The sequence below is a fragment of the Lampetra planeri genome, chromosome 6 (assembly GCF_965212315.1).
Source record: "Lampetra planeri chromosome 6, kcLamPlan1.2.h2, whole genome shotgun sequence".
Classification (NCBI taxonomy): Eukaryota; Metazoa; Chordata; class Hyperoartia; order Petromyzontiformes; family Petromyzontidae; genus Lampetra; species Lampetra planeri.
The window spans coordinates 17917979-17939295 of record NC_136112.1 but is presented as its reverse complement, the minus strand read 5'-3'; the positions used below and the strand labels follow the sequence as shown (position 1 = coordinate 17939295).

The following is a 21317-nucleotide window of genomic DNA, read 5'->3' as shown; positions in this document are numbered from 1 at the left end:
TGACAAATAATACATCAAAATATAACTTTACCAGCTAGGGCAGACACGAGTGGTGAGTGACTTACAAACTGGTCCTGGGCCCCATTGCAACATGCAGTGACCAGCATGGAGAATGGTCAAACAACCCCCATGACTGACGCAACTTAGAGAGGCCTTCATCTACCAGTGGATTCAGAAGGGGCTGGACCATTTTTAAGTCATGGATTCTAGAAGCAAAAGATTAATAATAACTTATTCAAATCCATCGTGAATGTCTTCATAATCGGTTTCTCTTTACCATTGCCGTTAATGTGTTATCCTTGAAAACTCCTTATCTTCTGCCTTATCCTATAATTCGTAAGAGTGCCTCTGTGAATGTTGCGTTGTTTTTTTACGCTGTTTCGCACACAATCTGTTAAGTAGCTTTAACTCAAAACACTTTAAAAAATCAATGGTCTGCCCAAAATATAGTAATGCTCCCACCTCAGGGATGGTGTATCAAAGTGAGCACTACAACTGCTTGGTGCAACTAAATCAAGCGCTGTCCTCCCTATGGATGATGTAGCTCTGTCTGAGCACCTGGACTGTCTTCATCACATCTCTTTGCTGCCTCTGCTACAGTACTGCTGCTATGTGTTGTGTTCTTCTACGGTACTTTTATGTTTCGTGCTCTTCTGAAATGCCCATATCAGTGCACCTATCTTCTGAACTCTCTTATTTCTCCACATAGGATTTGTGTGTTTTTGACAATCCATTTCACAAAGTGCTGTGTCTCATCCATCATATCACAAGCTGATGAACTTCAGGACTCACTACCAACCTTTCCATTCTCAATTAATTTCAATATGAAGGGGAATGTTTAAGCTTGTAACCGATGCGAACGCAAGTCAGGTTTCAATAATGCTCATGAACATTCTGATCATAGTCTCACCGCAGAGTCCACAGAGCTGCCCAGCGTACTCCATTGGTACAGACACCTCCACTTGATGGTTCCCATCGAAACGAACCGTGAGGCTGAAGTTGGTCATGAGCACGAGGTATGAGCCGCTCAGAGACACGTGCATCCCCGGTAACACCAGTGGGGGCGTCACCCGCTCCCCATCCAACTGTAGATCATAGTACATGAGTGATTCAAGCGTTAAGGAATTTATTTTCCTACATAATAATGCTTGTATATCCCAGTGGTCTTTGGTTTAATATACGTTTGATTATTTCTGGTAAAAAAACACTATCATTACTTCTGCTTAAGAATTGGGCTTTCGAGACCTAAGTATTGTACCCTATTCTCTTATTGAGAATTTGTGTATAATTAAAGCCAAATCACATCAAGCCACATTCGATTAACACAAAGCCTCACATTACTTTTGAGGCTGGATTCAAATGAGGGGAGCACAGCATCTGTAAGACTTCATGTTTGTCTCCTTGTCTCTCTCAGTGTCATGACAATCACCCATCTATTAATAATTATAAATATTTTAATATAAATTATTTACCAAAAACAAAACCTTGATGAATCTTTTTTTTCCCGGAGGATCCTGCATTGAGATGTTTGAACAGTTATATAAATGAGGAAACCAGAGAAACTGAACTGCCATCTACTGTCCACCTCACAGTGCCATGACTACAGCACCTGGCGATCCCTATGGGTCACCCATCAAAATGCTAACCAGGCTCAAGCTAAATCCAGGCCTGCCACACCCACTTCCACTTATGCTCGTCTCGTCTGTCCTCCCCAATATTAGTTTGTTCCATCGCCTCTGCTTGAGTCCACACCATGTATATGCATAATTGTCTTTTACATTTAACTCATTTGTTCTATAATCTCGGCGCTAACACGAGGTGTAATACTAACCAGGAGGGCGTGCTGTAAAGACAAGGTGACCCTGTGTCCGTACACGTCCACGTGAACATCTCGGACATAAGATACGCTTGTAGAGCCACGGCGGTCGTTTTTCGTCTCCACATTGAAGTGGGGCAGGGAGGAGGAGATGTTGCACAGCTTGGCTGTTGTGTAGATGCACGCGCCCATGAAGTGGTAATAGAGCCCATCAAACGTCGTGTAATGTGGGTCTCCCATCGCCAAGCATTTTGCAGCTCCTAAAATAAATTCACAAATTTCCCGTTCACTTCACGGTGACAGTCCATGTCGCCATTTTAACCATTCCTTTGCTTTACAGTTTTGTCCTCGTTATTTGGCTGTAAATAAATTAACGTTCACTTTTTTTTATTGCACCTTTATTTATCTAGAAGATATAAAATTATGTCCAAGCTTCAATGTTTAGTTGGTTTATTTTTACAATGCGATATTGTATATTTACACTGGAGATATGTGAGAATAAATACATGGTATTGTGCTGTGTAGTCTCTGATTACCAGATGATGGAGCTGTGGATGGAGCTGCAGTGGTGATATCTGTAAAAAAACAGAAAAGTAAAAACTATAGTGTTCTCGCTGCCAAGCAATGTTTGAAAAAGTATTGCTTGTTTTCCCCATACTACTCGGTATAACTATATTTTTCTATGTTAAATCTGTGGGCCGAGTCATATTTTAACAATTGCACCTCTAATTTTAAACATCCCGATGCCATTGCAAGAAGGCCCATGGCTTTCTTACGATTAGCGAAAGAAGTACAACATACATAAATATACACAAATACATATATTGATGAATCACAAATGGAAGCATAATTTTAAGATGAACACAAAATACGCATACAATATTATAATTTTAGTTGCAATATCACTATCATTTTATGGGCCGAAAAGTCATTGCAAATGAGCGGTTTTGATTATTTCTTACATTGGGGGAGGACATGTAGGGAAAATCTTACCATTGCTGTGACAGCCCAGGCTTCCATTCTGCACACTGCAGATCTCAAAGGCTCCACACTGCCAGGGCTCACAGACCACGCCTCCAGCATCGCCACAAGAGCAATGCAGACTGCAGTTCTGTGTTGCAAACCAGCTGTCCCCAAGCTGTGAAAACCAATGCACGATGAGAATCATGAAATATACTGTACATATTAGGAAAAGCTTACTGAAACATTATCTGATATATTTCAACAGCATTGTAACATACATACATTGCATTTATTCATTTTGTTCATAATTTTCACCATTTTACTCCAGCGTGAAACTTAATGCACTCATCTTTACTCATATATTAGTCTTAAAAAGGAAGATGTTCACTGGTACGTCATATACCAAAACAATACAGGGCTTAGCTTGCCTCTGTGGATATTAATAAATGATCACTGTTGAATAGACATGATGTGAAGGGTTAACCCACCGGGTGATAGAAGTCGTTGTGGTCCAGGCAGCCACACTGATCTTGAGGGACACACTTGTCTCCTGAGAGGACAAAACCCTCATCACAGACACAGCCCTCCCCACAGGGCTGCTGGCAGGCACCTGGGAGGGTCACATTGCTGCACGTGGCTGGGCACGGTGGGGCACAGCTCTCATAGTGGCTGTCTGCAGGGCATTCGAGCGCTGTCAACACAAACGATAAACATACTCAGAGATAAATTAGAATGGGGATGCACAACTGCAAGCAGCTATACAAATGAACAAACCACACAGATGTAGATTGTGCTTCCACAGAATAAAAACAAGGCCCAGTCTCATGCAATGTGATGTGTTACGGATTAAAGCTCAGACAGATGTGCACTCACGGCAGAAGGTGTCGTTCCTCCACATGACGATGACCCCATGCTGGGCACACTGGTCAGCGTAGGTCTGCATGGAGTCACAGAGGAACTGCTCTATCCCATCCATCCAGCACTGGTCAAGAACGCAGGTGATGAAGAATTGCTCTGGATTGACCACTGCATGGCACTCTTGGAATGCTCCTGTTCACAAGCAACGTGAATATAATTTACAACACAGCGATATTTGTAACTACGTATGTACGTATGTTGACCTTCTGTCGCACCGTATGTCGTCAACCGTGCTAATCGGAGGTGCGGGGGAAGGACAACAAACTAAACAATAAAACTGTTCTAAAGTAATGAGTTTAAATGTAAAAGTACAGAGCTCCAGTGGCTTGCTAATATTGGAAGGAAGTGTGTTCCAGACGGCTGTAGAAGTGCATCTGAAAGCCCTTGATGCAGTGGCCATCTTTGTTCGATGGTTAGCCAAAAGCTGCTGTGAGGATGCCTGATTGTTTATGATCCTTGATGAGATCAGCAAGGTATTGTGGTTCATATGTGTTGCAACCACTTTGTGTGTAGTGTGTGTGAACTTGTAATGTATTCGTTCAGCAACAGAAAGCCAAAGCAGTTCAGCGAGAAATAGATGGGCATGGTCGGATTTTCCAGTACCCGTTGAACATGCTCCAGCTTGCTAATGTTTTGCTAGACATCCCATAGAGTAAAACTAAACCAATCAACTTAAACTAGAACTATCAACGTATATTTCTGTATTATATCTGAATTGAAACAAAGTTGTTTAAAGGGAAATTATGCATTCAGCAGTCATACATATCTGGACTTACCATTGACATAATGTATCTTTCCACAAAATTCCTCCGATTCAAACTTAGCCTGTTCTTCTGCATCACAGGGACCTGGAGGCTCAACGTCAACGTCGCAGCTGCAAATAAAACAAAAAACAAACTCTTATTACCGCATCAACATCATTCCATTCATCACCCTTGCATTGCCTTCAGAAAAACCGGTCACTTACTGTAACCATTTTTAAATCGGAGACAAGGGACCCAAATATAATGTATGTGAATATCGATCCTCCCTACTTAGGCAGAAAGATGGGTGCTTTCTAGAACCTATCACAGGTCCACAAACTGCAATCCACGCAGCAGTATTTGCACCACCTGTGCAGCACATTCTGCTGTGCCTGAGTCCACAAGGAGAAATGGATCAAAGTCGGTGAGGTTATAGTGAAGCTAAGACGCAATTCATAGTCCACCAGTCCATGAACAGAGCCATGGCATTCGGCAATAGAGGCTGAGACTGAATGATCAGCTTTGTCCATGGGCAGAAAATACACAATGACGTGTATTTGGCAGATTCTTCAAATTCTATGTGTGCTGAGTGGATTGAGCGGCACAAATCTTGACTTCTAAAATAATTTTAAATATCGTAAAAAGCGTGAAATGGGATGCAGCAATTTACCACCAGCGAAACTGTCAATGAAGCCACAAAGCAAACAGAAAGTGCAGTTTTCGTGAACAAAGATGCAAAATAGGTGAGTGATCACTCACTCAGCTGAGCTGTTATCTGATATCCAACTGTTTCCCAGCTTGGTTTCGGAAGCAGCCAATGATCCATTTGGCATTAGGAAGTCATCCTCAATATCACCATTAAAATTTCCTGTTCAAAAGACAACAACATTCAAATGGTCCACCAAACGTGTGGCTTCACTCCCAGAATACTGCTCCTCATAAAATAAGGAGCAAACATTTGGAATTGTAAGATTATGTGACATTACAAAATGACAAATAATACATGAAAAGAAAACTTTGCCAGCCAGGGCTAACATGAGTGGTGAGTGATATATGAAACGGTCCTGGGCCCCATTGCAACATGCAGTGTCCAGCATGAAGTATGGTCAAACAACCCCCATGACCGACGCAACTTAGAGAGGCCTTCATCTAGCAGTGGATTCACAAGGGGCTGGACCATTTTAAAATCATGGATTCTAGAAGCAAAAGATTGCACACAATCTGTTGAGCAGCTTTAACTCAAAACACTAACAAATCAATGGTCTGCCTAAAATATAGTAATGCTCCCACCTCAGGGATGGTGCATCAAAGTGAGCACTACAACTGCTTGGTGCAACTAAATCAAGCGCTGTCCTCCCGATGGATGATGTAGCTCTGTCTGAGCACCTGGACTGTCTTCATCACATCTCTTTGCTGCCTCTGCTACAGTACTGCTGCTATGTGTTGTGTTCTTCTACAGTACTTTTATGTTTCTAGCCTTTCTGAAATGCCCAAATCAGTGACCCTATGTTCTGAACTGTCTTACTCTCTTATTTCTCCACATAGGATTTGTGTGTCTTCGCCAATCCATTTCACAAAGTGCTGTGTCTCATCCGTCATATGATCCTGATGGCGGTACCCCGGAGTAGCAAATAATACAACATGGCCGAGGCAATTAAATATTTTATTTCTGGGACACTATTTTTTCGGGGAGTGAAGGGTGGGGGAGTAGAGTGAATCTTTACACCCCTGAGGGTAGCGATTTTGTTCGGGTGTACTGTGGGGTACCGTGGTGCAAGAGTGTCGCTAAATTCCCTTTGAAAGATGAGTGAGGCTCGCTGCCCGTTTGCCATAAACTGTGCACGTGAAACGGAAAAAAAGGGATCTTTTGTTCTGTCCAATTTATTTCAAGGTCGTAGCGCCATATGATGAGACGAAGAAGCCATTTGGAAGTCTCAGGCGAATTGTTATTATTTTATGCAGGATGTCTTACAAACTCGTGGTCGAACTCTCCCATGCACCCTGCGATGAGCTTTTCCCATGAAAGTCAAACCGATTTTTAAGCTTTCAATGCTGGAATACAAAGTAAGTTAAAACCAAATTAATGAGTTTTGTGTATGAATGTGTGTGCAGCGATGAGATTTTTCTCATGACAGATCTGCTATTCAGCCAAATAAAATTGAACATTTAACCTGCAATTTTTTATACATATGTAGTAGGTTCCAGGAGACTTGGACGACGTAGTTGGAGGCACACTTATTTATTAAGCACAAAGTACATAACAGGCCGAGATGTACAACACTTGAAGGGGTATCGGCCCCTTCACCCGTATAACTGGGAGATCAACACTCTATGTCACAGCTAGCCTACTCCTAGGTCCTCCACTACCGGGCTAGGGGAGGCTAGCTAACCCAGCCCTGGTTAAGCTGGGATTACGGCACCCTGAGTCCCCAGACCGGCTCTTACAAGAGCATCGGCTCTGGGCTCTCGGGGCCACGCCACTGGCTTGCTCTGGTCGGTCCTGAGAAGGACAGCGAGCCAGGGGAGTCCCAGGGCCTATCTAGCAGGTCTTCTTGCTTCGCTGGTTAAGGCTGAACACTGAACCCCGAGCCCTCCGGCTCACCGCCTTATATAGCAACTCCCCCACTGAGGGGTGGGGCCGTGAGGGATCCCAGCTCCGTGTCAGCCCCCCAGGCTGAACGGTGCGGACGTCGATGTAAGCGCCTCTCGGCGTACGGGCATAACCACGCCCAGTGTGTTTTTTAAGCCCTCCGTAACACCTCTACATCACCCCCCCCCTGTACAGCCCGCAGCCGTCCCGGCTGCAACAAAATCTCAATAAAGATGCATCCCCCCAAATCCGTGTGTGCCTCGCATAATTTAACAAGAACAACAATGAACAAGAACAACAAGAAAGAGAACAATAACCTGACGCACCCCCCCCGAATAAATACCGCATCCCGTAAAAACCCAACATATATACAATTTCCAGGACCCCCCCCACTCCCCGACCCCCGCAAGGGCCGCATAAGCGGCCGACCTCACAAAAGTCTGCGCGTTTTGGCGCGCGTTCTTGCAGCGGGGCCGTCACAAGGGGCAACCCCGGTTGGCCCAGTGGTGAGTGTCAACAGTCCGGGTGTGAGAGAGTCAGGTTTCCCTGCCGAGCGACCCCCGACCCCCCCGGGAGGGGTTGGCGGTCGTGAGCACGTCAATCCTGGTGCACCTGGAGGTGGAACAGTTGGTGGCAAGTTAGGCGAAAGCAGCGAAGTCGGACTCCGGGAGTCGGTGGACCCCTCACATGTTTGGCCACGCGTGTGTGTGGTAGGAACATGGGGCGCAACGAACGGTTTCAACCTGGAGGGGTGCACGAACCACCTACGCTTCCCCCACCGGATACGCACACATTGTGGCCGCAAGACCTGCACCACTTCCACGGGCCCCCGCCACGGCCGCACCAGCTTAGACGAGGAGGTACGAATTTTCTTCGTTCCCAGGAGCTCGTATACTTCGTGGAGAAGTTTACCCAAAATTTTTTTACCCTGGTCGGTCAGCAGCCGCTCCGGAGCACCCTTGTCGAGGACGTAGCCCTGGACAAAGGCCTCCGTGATGGCTGCTGCCGACTGGTTGGCGAGGGGCCAGGCCATAGGCCATCGCCTAAAATATTCTACCCCGGTCAATAGGTATCTATTTCCCCTAGGTGTAGCGGGGAATGGGCCCAGAATATCAAGCGCAACGAGACTTTGATAGACTGCAATGGTGGGTTGGACCCCCGCGCTGGTGGCTTCCGTTGCGCGCACTGAGTACACGACCCTAAAAGGTCATCCACGTCCCTTGCCATGCCCGGCCAAGAAAAATCCAGCTGGAGCATGGCAAGGGTTTTGTGAGTCCCCAGGTGAAGGAGTCGCTCGTGCGCAGCCCACACCACTCTACCCCTCAATGCGGAAGGAACCACCAGCCGGTGGCGGCGTGATCTCCCGTCCCAATGCATCAAAAGACCTTGAAATAACCCCCACGAGTCGACATTTTCCGCCCCCCGACCAACTCCCCTGATGCGACGGCGCAAAGCGAGGAGGGAGGTGTCCTCCATTTGGAGGCGCCCCCACTCCGCAACCAACAACCCCAGCAAAGAATCCCTCCCATCATGCTCAATAGGACCGACAACCGAAGGCGCATCAGCGGCGGCCGCAAGGACCGAATCAGCGATCACATTCGGAGGTCTGCAATGCCCCGAACCCAGGAGGCAAGCGCACTCGGAGGTGGGCGGCAAACGCGACAGAGCGTCTGCGTTCGTGTGGCAAACGCCCTTACGATAAGTAGTTTCAAAATCAAAATCCTGGAGAATCTCCAACCATCGAGACAATTGGCCCGATGGCTGTTGAACCCGCAAGGCGTACTGCAGCGCCGCATGATCTGTGCGGACGGTGAAACGTTGACCGTACAGATATGGGCGATATTACTGAATGAAGTAAACGATCGCCAATAGTTCCCGACGGGTAACACAGTACCTTTGTTCCGCCGGAGACAACACCCGACTGCTGTACGCAACCACATGCTCTACGCCCCCAACAACCTGCAAAAGCACGCCCCCAATGCCCGTGTTGCTTGCATCCGTATCGAGCAAGAAGGGTTTCGTAAAGTCAGGGTAACTCAACGGCGGAGCCCCCACTAGGGCGTCCCGGAGGGAGCGAAAAGCAGCCTCCTCCTTCTTACCGCAATGAAACTTGACCCCTTTGGATGTCAAGGCATGTAAGGGTTTCGCAATCGTAGCGAAATCAGCGACAAACCGACGGTAATACGACGCGAATCCAATGAAAGTCCTGACCTCCCCCACCGAGGTGGGCGTCGGCCAGGAGCTGACACATTGCGTTTTGGCGGGATCTGTGGCAATACCTGAACGCCCGACAATGTGACCCAAATACCGCACCGATTCGCGGAGCAAATTACACTTCTGGGGCTTGAATTTCAAATTAGCAACCCACATTTTGAGAAAAACGGCACGCAACCTCTGTAGGTGTTCATCGAATGTTTTACTAAAGACGATGACATCGTCTAAGTAAATCAAACATGAATCCCATTGCAACCCCGCCAGGACCAATTCCATTAATTGCTGAAAAGTTGCCGGCGCTGAATGTAGCCCCTTCGGTAACCGGTTAAATTGGAAAAGGCCGTGCGGCGTACGGAAAGCAGTTTTCGGTTTAGATTCATCATCCAGAGGGAGCTGCCAGAACCCGGACAACAAATCCAATGTGGAGAAGAACCGCGCCCCTGCCAGGGCATCAAGCGATTCATCCATCCGAGGAAGCGGGTATGCGTCGGCTACAGAAATCTTGTTCAGGCGACGAAAATCGACACAAAACTGCAATGAGCCGTAGTGTTTTTTAACCAAGACGGCGCACCCCAAGGGCTGGTAGAAGGAGATATAATATCCGCAGCCAGCATGTCGTCTACGGCCGATTTGACATGATCCTTTTCGGCGGGACTCAACAGAAAAGGATTCTGGTGGATTGGCGCGCTGTCACCCGTGTCAATATGGTGTCGCAGCAGTTTAGTACACCCAATATCGTATTTGTTTTGACTAAAAACGTCGGAAAACTCGCGCAGGAGGATTCGAAGCCTCTCACGCTGTAAGTCTGACAGGTCCGATGATCCCGCACAAAGCGCATCCAGCCACCCCTCGTCACGGTCCGAATGCGGTCGCGCCGGCGGTGCGGCGCTCACCTGACCAATAACCGGTTCCTCACAGGGTACCGGCGTCGCATGCGCAAGCACGGTCCCTTGAGGAACCACAGCCGTTCGCGATCCCACATTGAGGACCGCGATGAAGGGATCCCCGTCCGCTTTTACAATGGTCTGGGCCGCTATCATATCGGGTCCGTTGACCCCGGCCCTAGATGGTCCCAACAGAACCCCCCGATCCCCAACGCCCTGGGCAAATGGTCGCCGCAGCCTAAGAGGCACGAGCATCTGAGCTCCCGGCGGTACGCGTACCGTCCTCGCCACCAGCGCCTGTACCGTCGCAAATGCCGTACGGACAGTAGCGGGAGAGGACAAAAACATCATACGTCGGCCCGACGGGAGTTCGATGCAACCCTGGTCGACCAAGATACGAATCGGCATTTTGGCCAAGAAATCCGTCCGCAACAGGCACGGAACCGCCAGCGAGGAGGAGACCAATATGGGGCCGGATAATTTTATGTCCCCAATACAAATTTGCACGCAGATCTGTCCGATAATGCCCAGCGAGCCCCCGTTAGCAGCGTAGCATGGAACATCAACGGGGAGCAAAGGACGGCTTTGAACGGGGAGAATGTTATAAATCAAATCGGACACAATAGTTGCCGATGCTCCCGTATCAACTAAGACCCGCACCTCAACCCCATCAAAATGCCCCACAACGACCGACGACCCCGACGACGTGGCAACAACACGATGGGCCAACTCGGACCACTGGCCCGGTTGGAACGCACTCCCCACTGTGGTACGTTTCGGCGCGACGACAGGCAATGTTTGACCCCCGTTCGTTGCAGTGCGTGAGTGTGTCATAGGTGTGTGCGTAGGCCAAACATGTGGGGTGCCACGACTCGCCGGAGTTTGCTGGTGAGGCTTGGGTAGAGGCGCGACGTCCGGCCAAGGTGTCGCCCCGCGCTGTCGAGAAGCCCGGCATCCCAAAGCCACATGGCCCCGGAGGCCACAGTTGTAGCAGCGCGTGAGCGCCCCAGACGGCTTGGGCTGATCCCGGCGGCTCGGTCCGTCCCGAGCCGGTCGTCCCCCGGCTCTCCACTCCATCGGGCGATCCACAGCGCAGACCTCTTCCGATGGGAGGGTGGTTGCAGCCATGGTATGCCCGGCCGCCGCCTTGCTGGCCTTGCGACGCTGGGAAAGCAAGTTAGCGTGGATGTGCCGCGCGGCTGGCAGGGAACACATCTCCGTGTCGTCTTGCGCCAAGACGACAATGTCCAAATCGTCCGCCAACAGCAGTATCTTCTCTGCCACCATGGAATCCACCCCTTCCTCGTCCATCCGAGGGAAAGCCGCCTTCGCTAGGGCCAGGAGAGCTGTGCGGTATGCCGAAGGCGATTCCTTGGCGCCCCGCTGGCGATCGTAGAACAGCTGCCTGCAGTCCGAAGGTGGTCCATAGACTGCAGACAGGAGTTGAAGCGCCATTTGCAGCATGGCGCGCTTCGCTCTTGGCGCCGAGGTGAGGGTAGCGAGGGCGTCACTGTCGAGCATCGCCGGTAGCGCGCGTAGCGCCTCGTCATCCGTCCATTGTGCCATTTCTTGGTGAGCGAGGAAGCGCCTTTGGAAGCCTCCCCAGTCACCGTCTTTCCCCACGAACTCCTTGAGAGGTGGTAATCGCTGCTGTAACGCGGCGTCCGCAGTTGAAGATCGCGCCCCGTCGTTCCCGCCACTCCGTACAGTTTTGGCGGGAAGGGCGGGTGGCATCGGCGGTTGCTCTTCTGGTGACACGCTGGCCGCCATTGATGACGTGGCGGTTCCTGGTTGGCGAGAGTCGGTCGCCTGACGTAGCCCGGCCCCGCCCTCAGCACCCACTGAACTGATGGCAGCAAATCCGACTTCCAGGCCCGTAGAAATGGCGGGAACCGGCGCCACGTGTCGTCCGTCATCGCCCCGTGCCGCTCCTCCAGCCCCCAGGCGAGTAATTTCCTCCAACGTGGCGGCTGCTGCGTAGAGTAGCTCCGCCAGGCGGGAGTGAGCCAGCCGTAGTCCATCAGCCGACGGTCCCCATCCGTCCTGCCGTTGCGGTGTGGATGGACTCGGCCCCGGTTGCTCGGATTCGCCCTCCGCAATCTCGGGCTCTGAGTCGGCCGAGGTTTCCTCCTCCCCCGGTTCCCTGGTACGAGCCGTCCGTCTTGTTATCCATCCTTAGAAGACCACTTCTGACGCCAGTTGTAGTAGATTCCAGGAGACTTGGACGATGTAGTTGGAGGCACACTTATTTATTAAGCACAAAGTACATAACAGGCCGAGATGTACAACACTTGAAGGGGTATCGGCCCCTTCACCCGTATAACTGGGAGATCAACACTCTATGTCACAGCTAGCCTACTCCTAGGTCCTCCACTACTGGGCTAGGGGAGGCTAGCTAACCCAGCCCTGGTTAAGCTGGGATTACGGCACCCTGAGTCCCCAGACCGGCTCTTACAAGAGCATCGGCTCTGGGCTCTCGGGGCCACGCCACTGGCTTGCCCTGGTCGGTCCTGAGAAGGACAGCGAGCCAGGGGAGTCCCAGGGCCTATCTAGCAGGTCTTCTTGCTTCACTGGTTAAGGCTGAACACTGAACCCCGAGCCCTCCGGCTCACCGCCTTATATAGCAGCTCCCCCACTGAGGGGTGGGGCCGTGGGGGATCCCAGCTCCGTGTCAGCCCCCCAGGCTGAACGGTGCGGACGTCGATGTAAGCGCCTCTCGGCGTATGGGCATAACCACGCCCAGTGTGATTGTTAAGCCCTCCGTAACACCTCTACACATATATAGTCATTGGTGACTGGGCTTAGACAATCAAATGCACTTGATAACCCAATTAAATGATAAGTGGCTGTAACCTAGATTAAAATCTATATCCCAGTGGTTCTAGCTTATCTCGTTGGCCGATGAAGCACCCATCATTTAACAGTTGTGTAGTGAGTCCAACTGAGTCGCAGACGTTACCTTGGGAGCAACACTATTCATTCAATAAATCAACGTAACATAACACAACCTACACTTGGGTGTTGAATGCTCATGTTGCCACCCTCCAATATCTTCCGGTCACGTGTCGGCAGGTCAACCAGTGTATCATGCCCCAACGTAACCCTGGCTGGCTGACACTCCCTCCCGCTCCTTCACCCGGAGCCCACACCGCACACTGTACGCGGTGCCTCTGCGTTAACCAACGCTCACCCAAGCTTCGCTAGGGCTGGTACTATGCCCAGTAAGCGGGCGACACGTAATGCCAAGACATTATCCGCCGTGGCTTTGTAAGCCCGGCACCACACAGTGACAATCACAGTCACTACAGTTGTACAGAAGAATTTCAACTTTGAATAGTGCATCGTGCACAGCTCGTCGAGATGAGTCGATTGCCACAACGCCGACTATTAACAGACTAATAATGACTGCACCACGGACATTATGCGAGAGCCGGGGTACTATGGTACCCCGGGGTACCGCCATAAGGTTCATATCACAAGCTGATGAACTATAGGATTCACTACCAACCTTTCCATTCTCAATTAATTTCAATTTGAAGGGGAATGTTTCATCTAGTAACTGATGCTACCGCAAGTCAGGTTTCAATAATGCTCATGAACATTTTGATCATAGTCTCACCGCAGAGTCCACAGAGCTGCCCAGCGTAATCCATTGGTACAGACACCTCCACTTGATTATTCCAACCGAGCCGAACCGTGAGGCTGAAGTTGGTCATGAGCACAAGGTATGAGCCGCTCAGAGACACGTGCATCCCCGGCAACACCAGTGGGGGTGTCACCCGCTCCCCATCCAACTGTAGATTATAGCATATGAGTGATTCAAGTGTTAAGGAAATGATTTCCTTTGATAATAATGCTTGTACATCTCAGGAGTCTAAATATAAATTTAGATTTATTATTGGTTGGTTAATGGTCTTTAATTACTGCTAATTAAAAATTGAGATTACCCGAGTACCACATTGTTGAGCATTTGTGTACAGTTCATGCAGTAAGTGGCAGAATCGTATGAAGCCACCTTCAATTAACACAAAGGCTCACATTCATTTAATGGTGAAGGTTGGACTCAAGTTAAGAGGGCACATCTAAAAAGACACCTCTGCTGAGATGCTCAATTCAGATTCAGGCAGCCACCTTAATATAAACCGGGTTCCTGAGCATCCGGAGATGATGGTCTAAGGATGTTTACTAATTACTGTTATCATGAAGATGTTGCCGCAATTTGCCATTTCCAGCCTGTGAGATCATATTTGGAGGAACTGCCATTGTGGGCAGTAGGGAATTACAACCAGGAAAATGTTGCATTCTTTTCTTAGAAGCCAAGCACCAGCGAGTTAAGTGAGAATGCAGAAATAACAGATGAATTGGTGGTGGAATATACACTCGGCTTAGGTTGGTGCCTCCTATTAGCCTCTGCATGCGTCAACACAACGTGGATGTATAATTGCACCGTCTGTTACACTAGCTCAAACTAATAGGCTAATAATGTAACATTTAACTCACATATTACTAGATTTGAAGCTTTCGTGACTGCAGGAATCCATACTCTCTGGTTCTTTCGGTAAAGTCACGTAGGTATAAAATAAAAATAAATCACGACGTTTCGATTGCAACACAAGCAATCATCATCAGGTGGGAAAACCACAGCAAGAAAATGTTTTGCTGAAGTGGGTAAGAGGTTATATAGGTAAGAGAGGGGGGGAAGTGGGCGGGACTGGAAGTGGGAGGCTGAGAGAGCTGAGGATGCGCGGGGGGAGGATGCAACAACAACGCCACTGCAGCAACAATGCCAATGAAGCAACAATGCCAATGCAGCAGCAATGCCAAACGCTGGGGATGCAATTAACTTGGCAAAAAAAAATTATTGCTGTGGTTTTCCCACCTGATGATGATTGCTTGTGTTGCAATCGAAACGTCGTGATTTATTTTAATTTTATTTTATTTTATACCTACGTGACTTTACCAAAAGAACCAGAGTCACATATTACTGATGCTTTAAACCTCAGTGCTATCATGAGGTGTAATACTAACCAGTAGGGTGTCCCGTGCAGTCATGGTTATCCTGTGTCCGTATACGTCCACATAAACATCTTGGAGCACAGATATGCTTGGGCTGGCGCGCTGGTTTTTCGTCTCCACGTTGAAGTGGGGCAGGGAGGAGTAGATGTTGCACAGCTTGGCTGTTGTGTAGATGCACGCGCCCATGAAGTCGTAAAAGAGCCCATCAAATGTCGTGTAATGTGGGTCTCCCGTCACCAAGCATCTTGCAGCTACTGAAAGAAATTCACAAATTTCCCGTTCACTTCACGGTGACCGTCCATGCCACCATTTTAACTATTCGTTTTCATCACAGTTTTGTCTCTGTTATTTGGGCTGTATATAAATTAACGTTCATTTTTTTTTGTTTGCACCTTCATTTATCTAGAAGATGTAAAATGATGTCCAAATATAAATGTTTAGTTTGTTTATTTTGACAATGCGATATTGTATATTTACACTGGAATTATGTGAGAATAAATACATGGTATTGTGCTGTGTAGTCTCTGATTACCAGATGATGGAGCTCCGGACGGAGCTGCAGTGATGTCTGTAAAAAAAACAATAAAAGTAAAAACTATACAAGCAATGTTTAAAACGTATTGTTTGTTTACCCCATACTACTTGGTATACATTTTTATTTAAAGCTTTCGTGACTGCAGGGATTCATATTCTTGGTTCTTTCGGTAAAGTCACGTAGAAGGGAAACAATAAAATAATAAATATAACTACACTTTTCTATGTTAAATCTGTGGGTCGAGTCATATTTTAACAATTGCACCTCTAATTTTGAACATTCCGATGCCATTGTAAGAAGGCCCATGGCTTTATTACGATTAGTGAAAGAAGTTCAACATATATACACACAGCCCAGTCCAAAGAGCTTGGGCAATTGTTTCCCAAAAGATCGTCTGGAAAAGTAAAAAATGTGTCTGTTACAAACAACATATGCAGCACATGATGATATATCTTTGAAACTCTTAGTTAGCTAGGCAATTGTGCTTAATATGAAGCCTTTAATGTTTTACTACGAATAACAGGTCTTCAATACTCACCCCTTTTCCCACATAGAAAACGAACTTGGTAGTCATGGCACTGATTATTCGCCTGGAGGTGGTTAAAACACTCGAATCCATATGTTGCGTTGCTGAAGGTAACTTCTGCTGTCAGCTCAACTGGTACTCCATCCAGTGTCATAACCTGTTTGTACGTGAATATTTCAGTTAGAAATAGACATCAGCTGTCTTTACAAAATAAGATCATAACAACTGTTGCAATATCTTAACACTCACCTCTATTTCAACAGGACGGGGGCATATCTGATCAGGATATTCATGTCTCAGCCACTGCAGTGTTTCAAAATCTCCATCCTCAGTTGGGCTGTCACGATCAAACCACTGTGTCCAGTGTCCATCTGTTATGAAACAGCATTATAAATATATTGTGCATATACATCTTAACGACATCGTTAAATATGGTGAATCCGATAAGAATTATACTCTTTGGTTCTTTCGGTAGAGTCACGTAGAAAGAAAAATAAATAATAGATCACGACGTTTCAATCACAACAACAAGCAATCGTCTTCAGGTGAGAGAGAGAAACAAGCCGAAAAAGAAAGAAACTAAGATGAGAAATAAAACTTAGCAAACTTAGAAATGTAATGCAACTCAGAGAGTCGGCTAACACAACAGTTAACACTTTCTCATCTTTTTTCTTTCTTTCTTTTTCGGCTTGTTTCTCTCTCTCACCTGAAGACGATGCTCTTTGTTGCGATCAAAACGTTGTGATCTATTATTTATTTTTCTTTCTACATGACTTTACCGAAAGAACCAAAGAGTATGAATTCTTGCAGTCACGAAAACTTCAAATCAAGACTGATAACAATTGTTTAAAATTTTGGCATCACAATTTTCCGTAACATGTGCAGTTGTTGGTCAGCCACACCAATTTTTGAACAAAAGTAGTATTGTCCATGTTTATACACTATAAAATACCAAAATAAAAACCCAGGAAGTGATGGGCTTGCACAAACATAAATCATGCCTGCAAACATCCATTGCACAATGTAGAAGTATACATTATCTGCCATTATGATTTAGCCACACATTAACACAGCCACGTCCACACTAAGAATATTGTATGCACACATTAATCCATGTATGCACACATTAATCCATGCAATGCAATACTAATTATGTTATACATGTTAGCATTTCTCTAAAATTCTGTATCCACCATAGAATGCCCAGATGTTCCAGAACTCACCATAGTCCCAACACAGGAAGCGGACTTTATAGTCATGACATTTTCCGTCCACTTGGAGGTGGTTAAAACACTGAAATCCATATGTTGAGTTACTGTAGAAAACTTGCCCAGTCGCCTCAGCAAGAATTCCATCCAGTGTCCTAGCCTATTTTCGGCAAAATGTGCGTACATATGTTCGTATACAAATAAATAACATTCATGTCCTTTAAAAAAAAATGTCATTGAAATATTTTCCACCAGCTTAATACACACCTCTATTATAATGGGATTGGAGCAGATTTGTTGAGGATATTCCTCTCTGAGTGTTTTCACTGTCTCAAAGTCACCAATCTCATGGGGGTTGTCGTGATCAAACCACTGCGTCCAGTGCACACCTGTAATGTAACACAATGAAAAAACATCGGCCACAAACCCACACACAATAACACAATCAGTTGCCAAGAAATGCATAATTTCGCCGGATTGAATAGCTTATTGTGCACGCCACTAAGGAAAGCTTAAATATAGGAATTGGTTTTAAGACCTGTATTTTATTCTCACAAGTGAAAGGAGGTGGAATGAAGATGTTAGAGCTTTAGCAGACTTAGATGGTTTGGACATGTGTTGAGAAGATGCAGGGTAGCATTTGAAGCCTTTATTCACTGTCACTTAATTTAAGATTATAGACCAAACTCTTGACATTAGCCTTCATTTCTTATTTAATATAAAATGTATTGAGAATAAATGTCAGCAAAGTTGTTAAATATGCACAAAAATATATAGTTTTCATGCAACATGTATTGACCAATATGTAATAAATAGCATCTTACCAAGATGTAATGGGGGAATCGTTTGGGGAATGGTGGATGGAGTTGTGTCAACGGCTGTGGAGAGAAACATACACAGCATATTCATTGCTGCAGATGACTTGCACGGCATCAAGAAAGAGTAAGGTCTCAGAGTATGCGGCGAGGGTTAGGTTCCGTGCACCTAACCCTCGTTTCTCCGAAACGAGTGTATATATAAAATATGAGGATATATAAAATGTATATAAATGTACATACATTTTTGTTAAAGTGCAGTACTGTACAGTTAATGATTCACTAATCATTGGAAGCAATCAGGTCAGATCGAACATGATATTTGTTTAGGACTCGGTTCTTGCGCAGGCACTTCAGTTAGACGCCGTCAAATCCACGTTGGCGTGATGGCTGGGAGCGATTTGACTCTTCACTTCCCACCCCGTGTGTGTCGCGACAGTGTCGAGTCGCAAGTGTTAAGTATGAAGCGGCGTCGGTCGCGTATGAGCGATTCCGCGTACTCTTGAGCCCGCGTATTCTGAGACCTTACTGTATACACCTGAATTATTAGAACATCGGTGGTCATTGCAGGCTTAGCAAACCTAATTAACTTCTCAACGTAAATACAATCTGGAATCAAACCTGCTTTACCGGGATGGTGACATCAATCCTGATTTTAAGCTTTCGTAACTGCAGGAATCAATACTCTTTGGTTCTTTCGGTAAAGTCCCCTGTAGACTACCTGATTATGTTTTGTATTAAGGCCACATGCTCTAACAGTGGAATAACTTAATGATCCTGCTTCATGTCTACGATCTCTGAGCAAAACTGTATCAAGCGCAGCAGCAATCTTTATTTCTGTGGACAACCAATAACCTAATGGGCCAACACTAGGACTGTGAGCCAAATAGAATTTTACACTGGGGACTTTTTGCAGCCGGGGAGACCAACGGGATGGTAAATTAAAATACAACACGCGCATTCTGGATGTGTACAATCCACATTCATATCGAGACACTAAATTAAGTGAAAGCTTACCAACGTTGTGGCATCCGAAAATGCCGTTCTGCACACTGCAGTTCTCTGAGGCTCCACACTGCCAGGGCTCACAGACCACGCCTCCAGCAGCGCCACAGGAGCAATGCAGACTGCAGTTCTGTGTTGCAAACCAGCTGTCCCCAAGCTACAAAAAAAACACATGAATGTTGGGAATCCTGGATGTTATTTACAGCAAAACAATTGCACATGATGATTATGTTATAGAAGTAATATTTTTTAGACGGCACAAACATACTCATTTCCATATAACAAATCCAGTAAAGTATTGCTATATCATTTGACAAGCTATCTGAGAATGAAGCCGATACATGAGTGTACAGATTCAACATATTAAAGGCAGTGCATTTGTTTACTCTTAATAACATTGATAGATTTCAAATCACACAATGCAGCCACAAAAGTGAGTTAAGGATAGTGGGCCGGTCCAGCAGTCGTGTCACACATACTCATCACACATGCTCGTTTAAATATTTTCCACCTGTGTCCCTTAGATTTTTTTCAACAAACTTGTTGATATGGCTTTAGTTTATCTCGTATTTATCTTCAGTACAACTTTGCAGTTTCCTTGTTAAGCTCTTCAACAATTTTCTGAGGCTCATTTCTCTTAATTTACATGATGAATATGATTGTATTAACGTCATCAAATATGAGAGGAAGACTACCGATAAGACTGAGGAGTGAGATCAGCTGGTGTGCACAGAAAGATGGATTGTGGTAATTTGCAGCATTAAGATGTGGTGGCATCTTGAGGTGGCCTTCCTCCAGTCATGCAAAGATCACCGCTGATGAAGATGACGATTTAATTTAGAAATCAGGAATGGATGGAGTTTGCAAGAGGATGGTAGCGCTAGGATGCATGGGGAGTTGAAGCTGCAACACAATCGAAAGTTGAAGCCTAGAGCCTCTTCCCAATTACATCTAATCTACCACTGCTTAATGGAGATAATAACCCAGTTGAATTGGGTAAATGACACCCATCCTGTTTAAATTAAACTGGCGTGGCTTTAGATGATAGAGGTTGTTCAACATACATTTTGATATGGGTGGTTTGATCCAAAGTATTGGATTGTTATCATAGAGAAGAATTTGCTGATTTTTACTTGGATTCTGGATCACTCTTTCAATGAACAATGACAAAACACTCTCTATGGTTTGAAATGCATTATGAGTGTCAATGGTAAAATACAATGTATAGAATGCATAAGCTATAATATTGGCCAATAGGGCACCATTGTTAATTTAATCTGAAACTTGATTATACCCAAAAATATACTCATTGATTATTGAGATTTTCAAGTAAAATGTTGTCGTAGAAACATGATGTGAAGGGTTAACCCACTGGGTGATAGAAGTCGTTGTGGTCCATGCAGCCACACTGATCCTGAGGGACACACTTGTCTCCTGAGAGGACAAAACCCTCGTCACAGACACAGCCCTCCCCACAGGGCTGCTGGCAGGCACCTGGGAGGGTCACATTGCTGCACGTGGCTGGGCATGATGGGGCACAGCTCTCATAGTGGCTGTCTGCTGGGCATTCGAGCGCTGTCAACACAAATGATAAACATACTCAGAGATCAATTACAATGGGGATACACAACTGCAAGCAGCTATACAAATGAACAAACCACACAGATGTACATTGTGCTTCCACAAAATAAAAACAAGGCCCAGTCTCATGCAATGTGATGTGTTACGGATTAAAGCTCAGACAGATGTGCACTCACGGCAGAAGGTGTCGTTCCTCCACATGACGATGACCCCATGCTGGGCACACTGGTCAGCGTAGGTCTGCATGGAGGCACAGAGGAACTGCTCGTTCCCATCCATCCAGCACTGGTCAAGAACGCAGGTGATGAAGAATTGCTCTGGATTGACCACTGCATGGCATTCTTGGAATGCTCCTGTTCACAAGCAACATGAATATCAGTTACATCACAACAGCATTTGTAACCAAAATCATCAACATATATGTTATTAGGGAATGTTAATTGAAACAAAGTTGTTTAATGTTGAAAAGGAAATGAAGGATTCAATATTCAGAACAGAATGAA

At 46.3% G+C, this 21317-nt stretch overlaps 1 protein-coding gene across 9 annotated transcripts in view; it reads right to left on the bottom strand.

Annotated features, from left to right (window-relative positions):
* Positions 1-21317, bottom strand: part of LOC144719638 (IgGFc-binding protein-like) — a 112930-nt gene that overhangs the window by 76497 nt on the left and 15116 nt on the right. For 8 of the 9 annotated variants that reach the window (XM_078595766.1, XM_078595768.1, XM_078595773.1 and 5 more), the window contains 19 exons: positions 20991-21167; positions 20606-20808; positions 19246-19390; positions 18238-18291; positions 17681-17802; positions 17429-17573; positions 16455-16576; positions 16218-16362; positions 15677-15712; positions 15157-15398; positions 13748-13922; positions 5200-5308; positions 4474-4571; positions 3653-3829; positions 3268-3470; positions 2810-2954; positions 2353-2391; positions 1832-2076; positions 911-1085 (listed from right to left, as the gene is read on the bottom strand). In XM_078595766.1, the coding sequence (XP_078451892.1) occupies positions 911-1085; positions 1832-2076; positions 2353-2391; positions 2810-2954; positions 3268-3470; positions 3653-3829; positions 4474-4571; positions 5200-5308; positions 13748-13922; positions 15157-15398; positions 15677-15712; positions 16218-16362; positions 16455-16576; positions 17429-17573; positions 17681-17802; positions 18238-18291; positions 19246-19390; positions 20606-20808; positions 20991-21167 (2757 nt within the window). The remainder of the gene's footprint in view (positions 1-910; positions 1086-1831; positions 2077-2352; positions 2392-2809; positions 2955-3267; positions 3471-3652; positions 3830-4473; positions 4572-5199; positions 5309-13747; positions 13923-15156; positions 15399-15676; positions 15713-16217; positions 16363-16454; positions 16577-17428; positions 17574-17680; positions 17803-18237; positions 18292-19245; positions 19391-20605; positions 20809-20990; positions 21168-21317) is intronic. The other variant, XM_078595767.1, reaches the window with a different exon arrangement.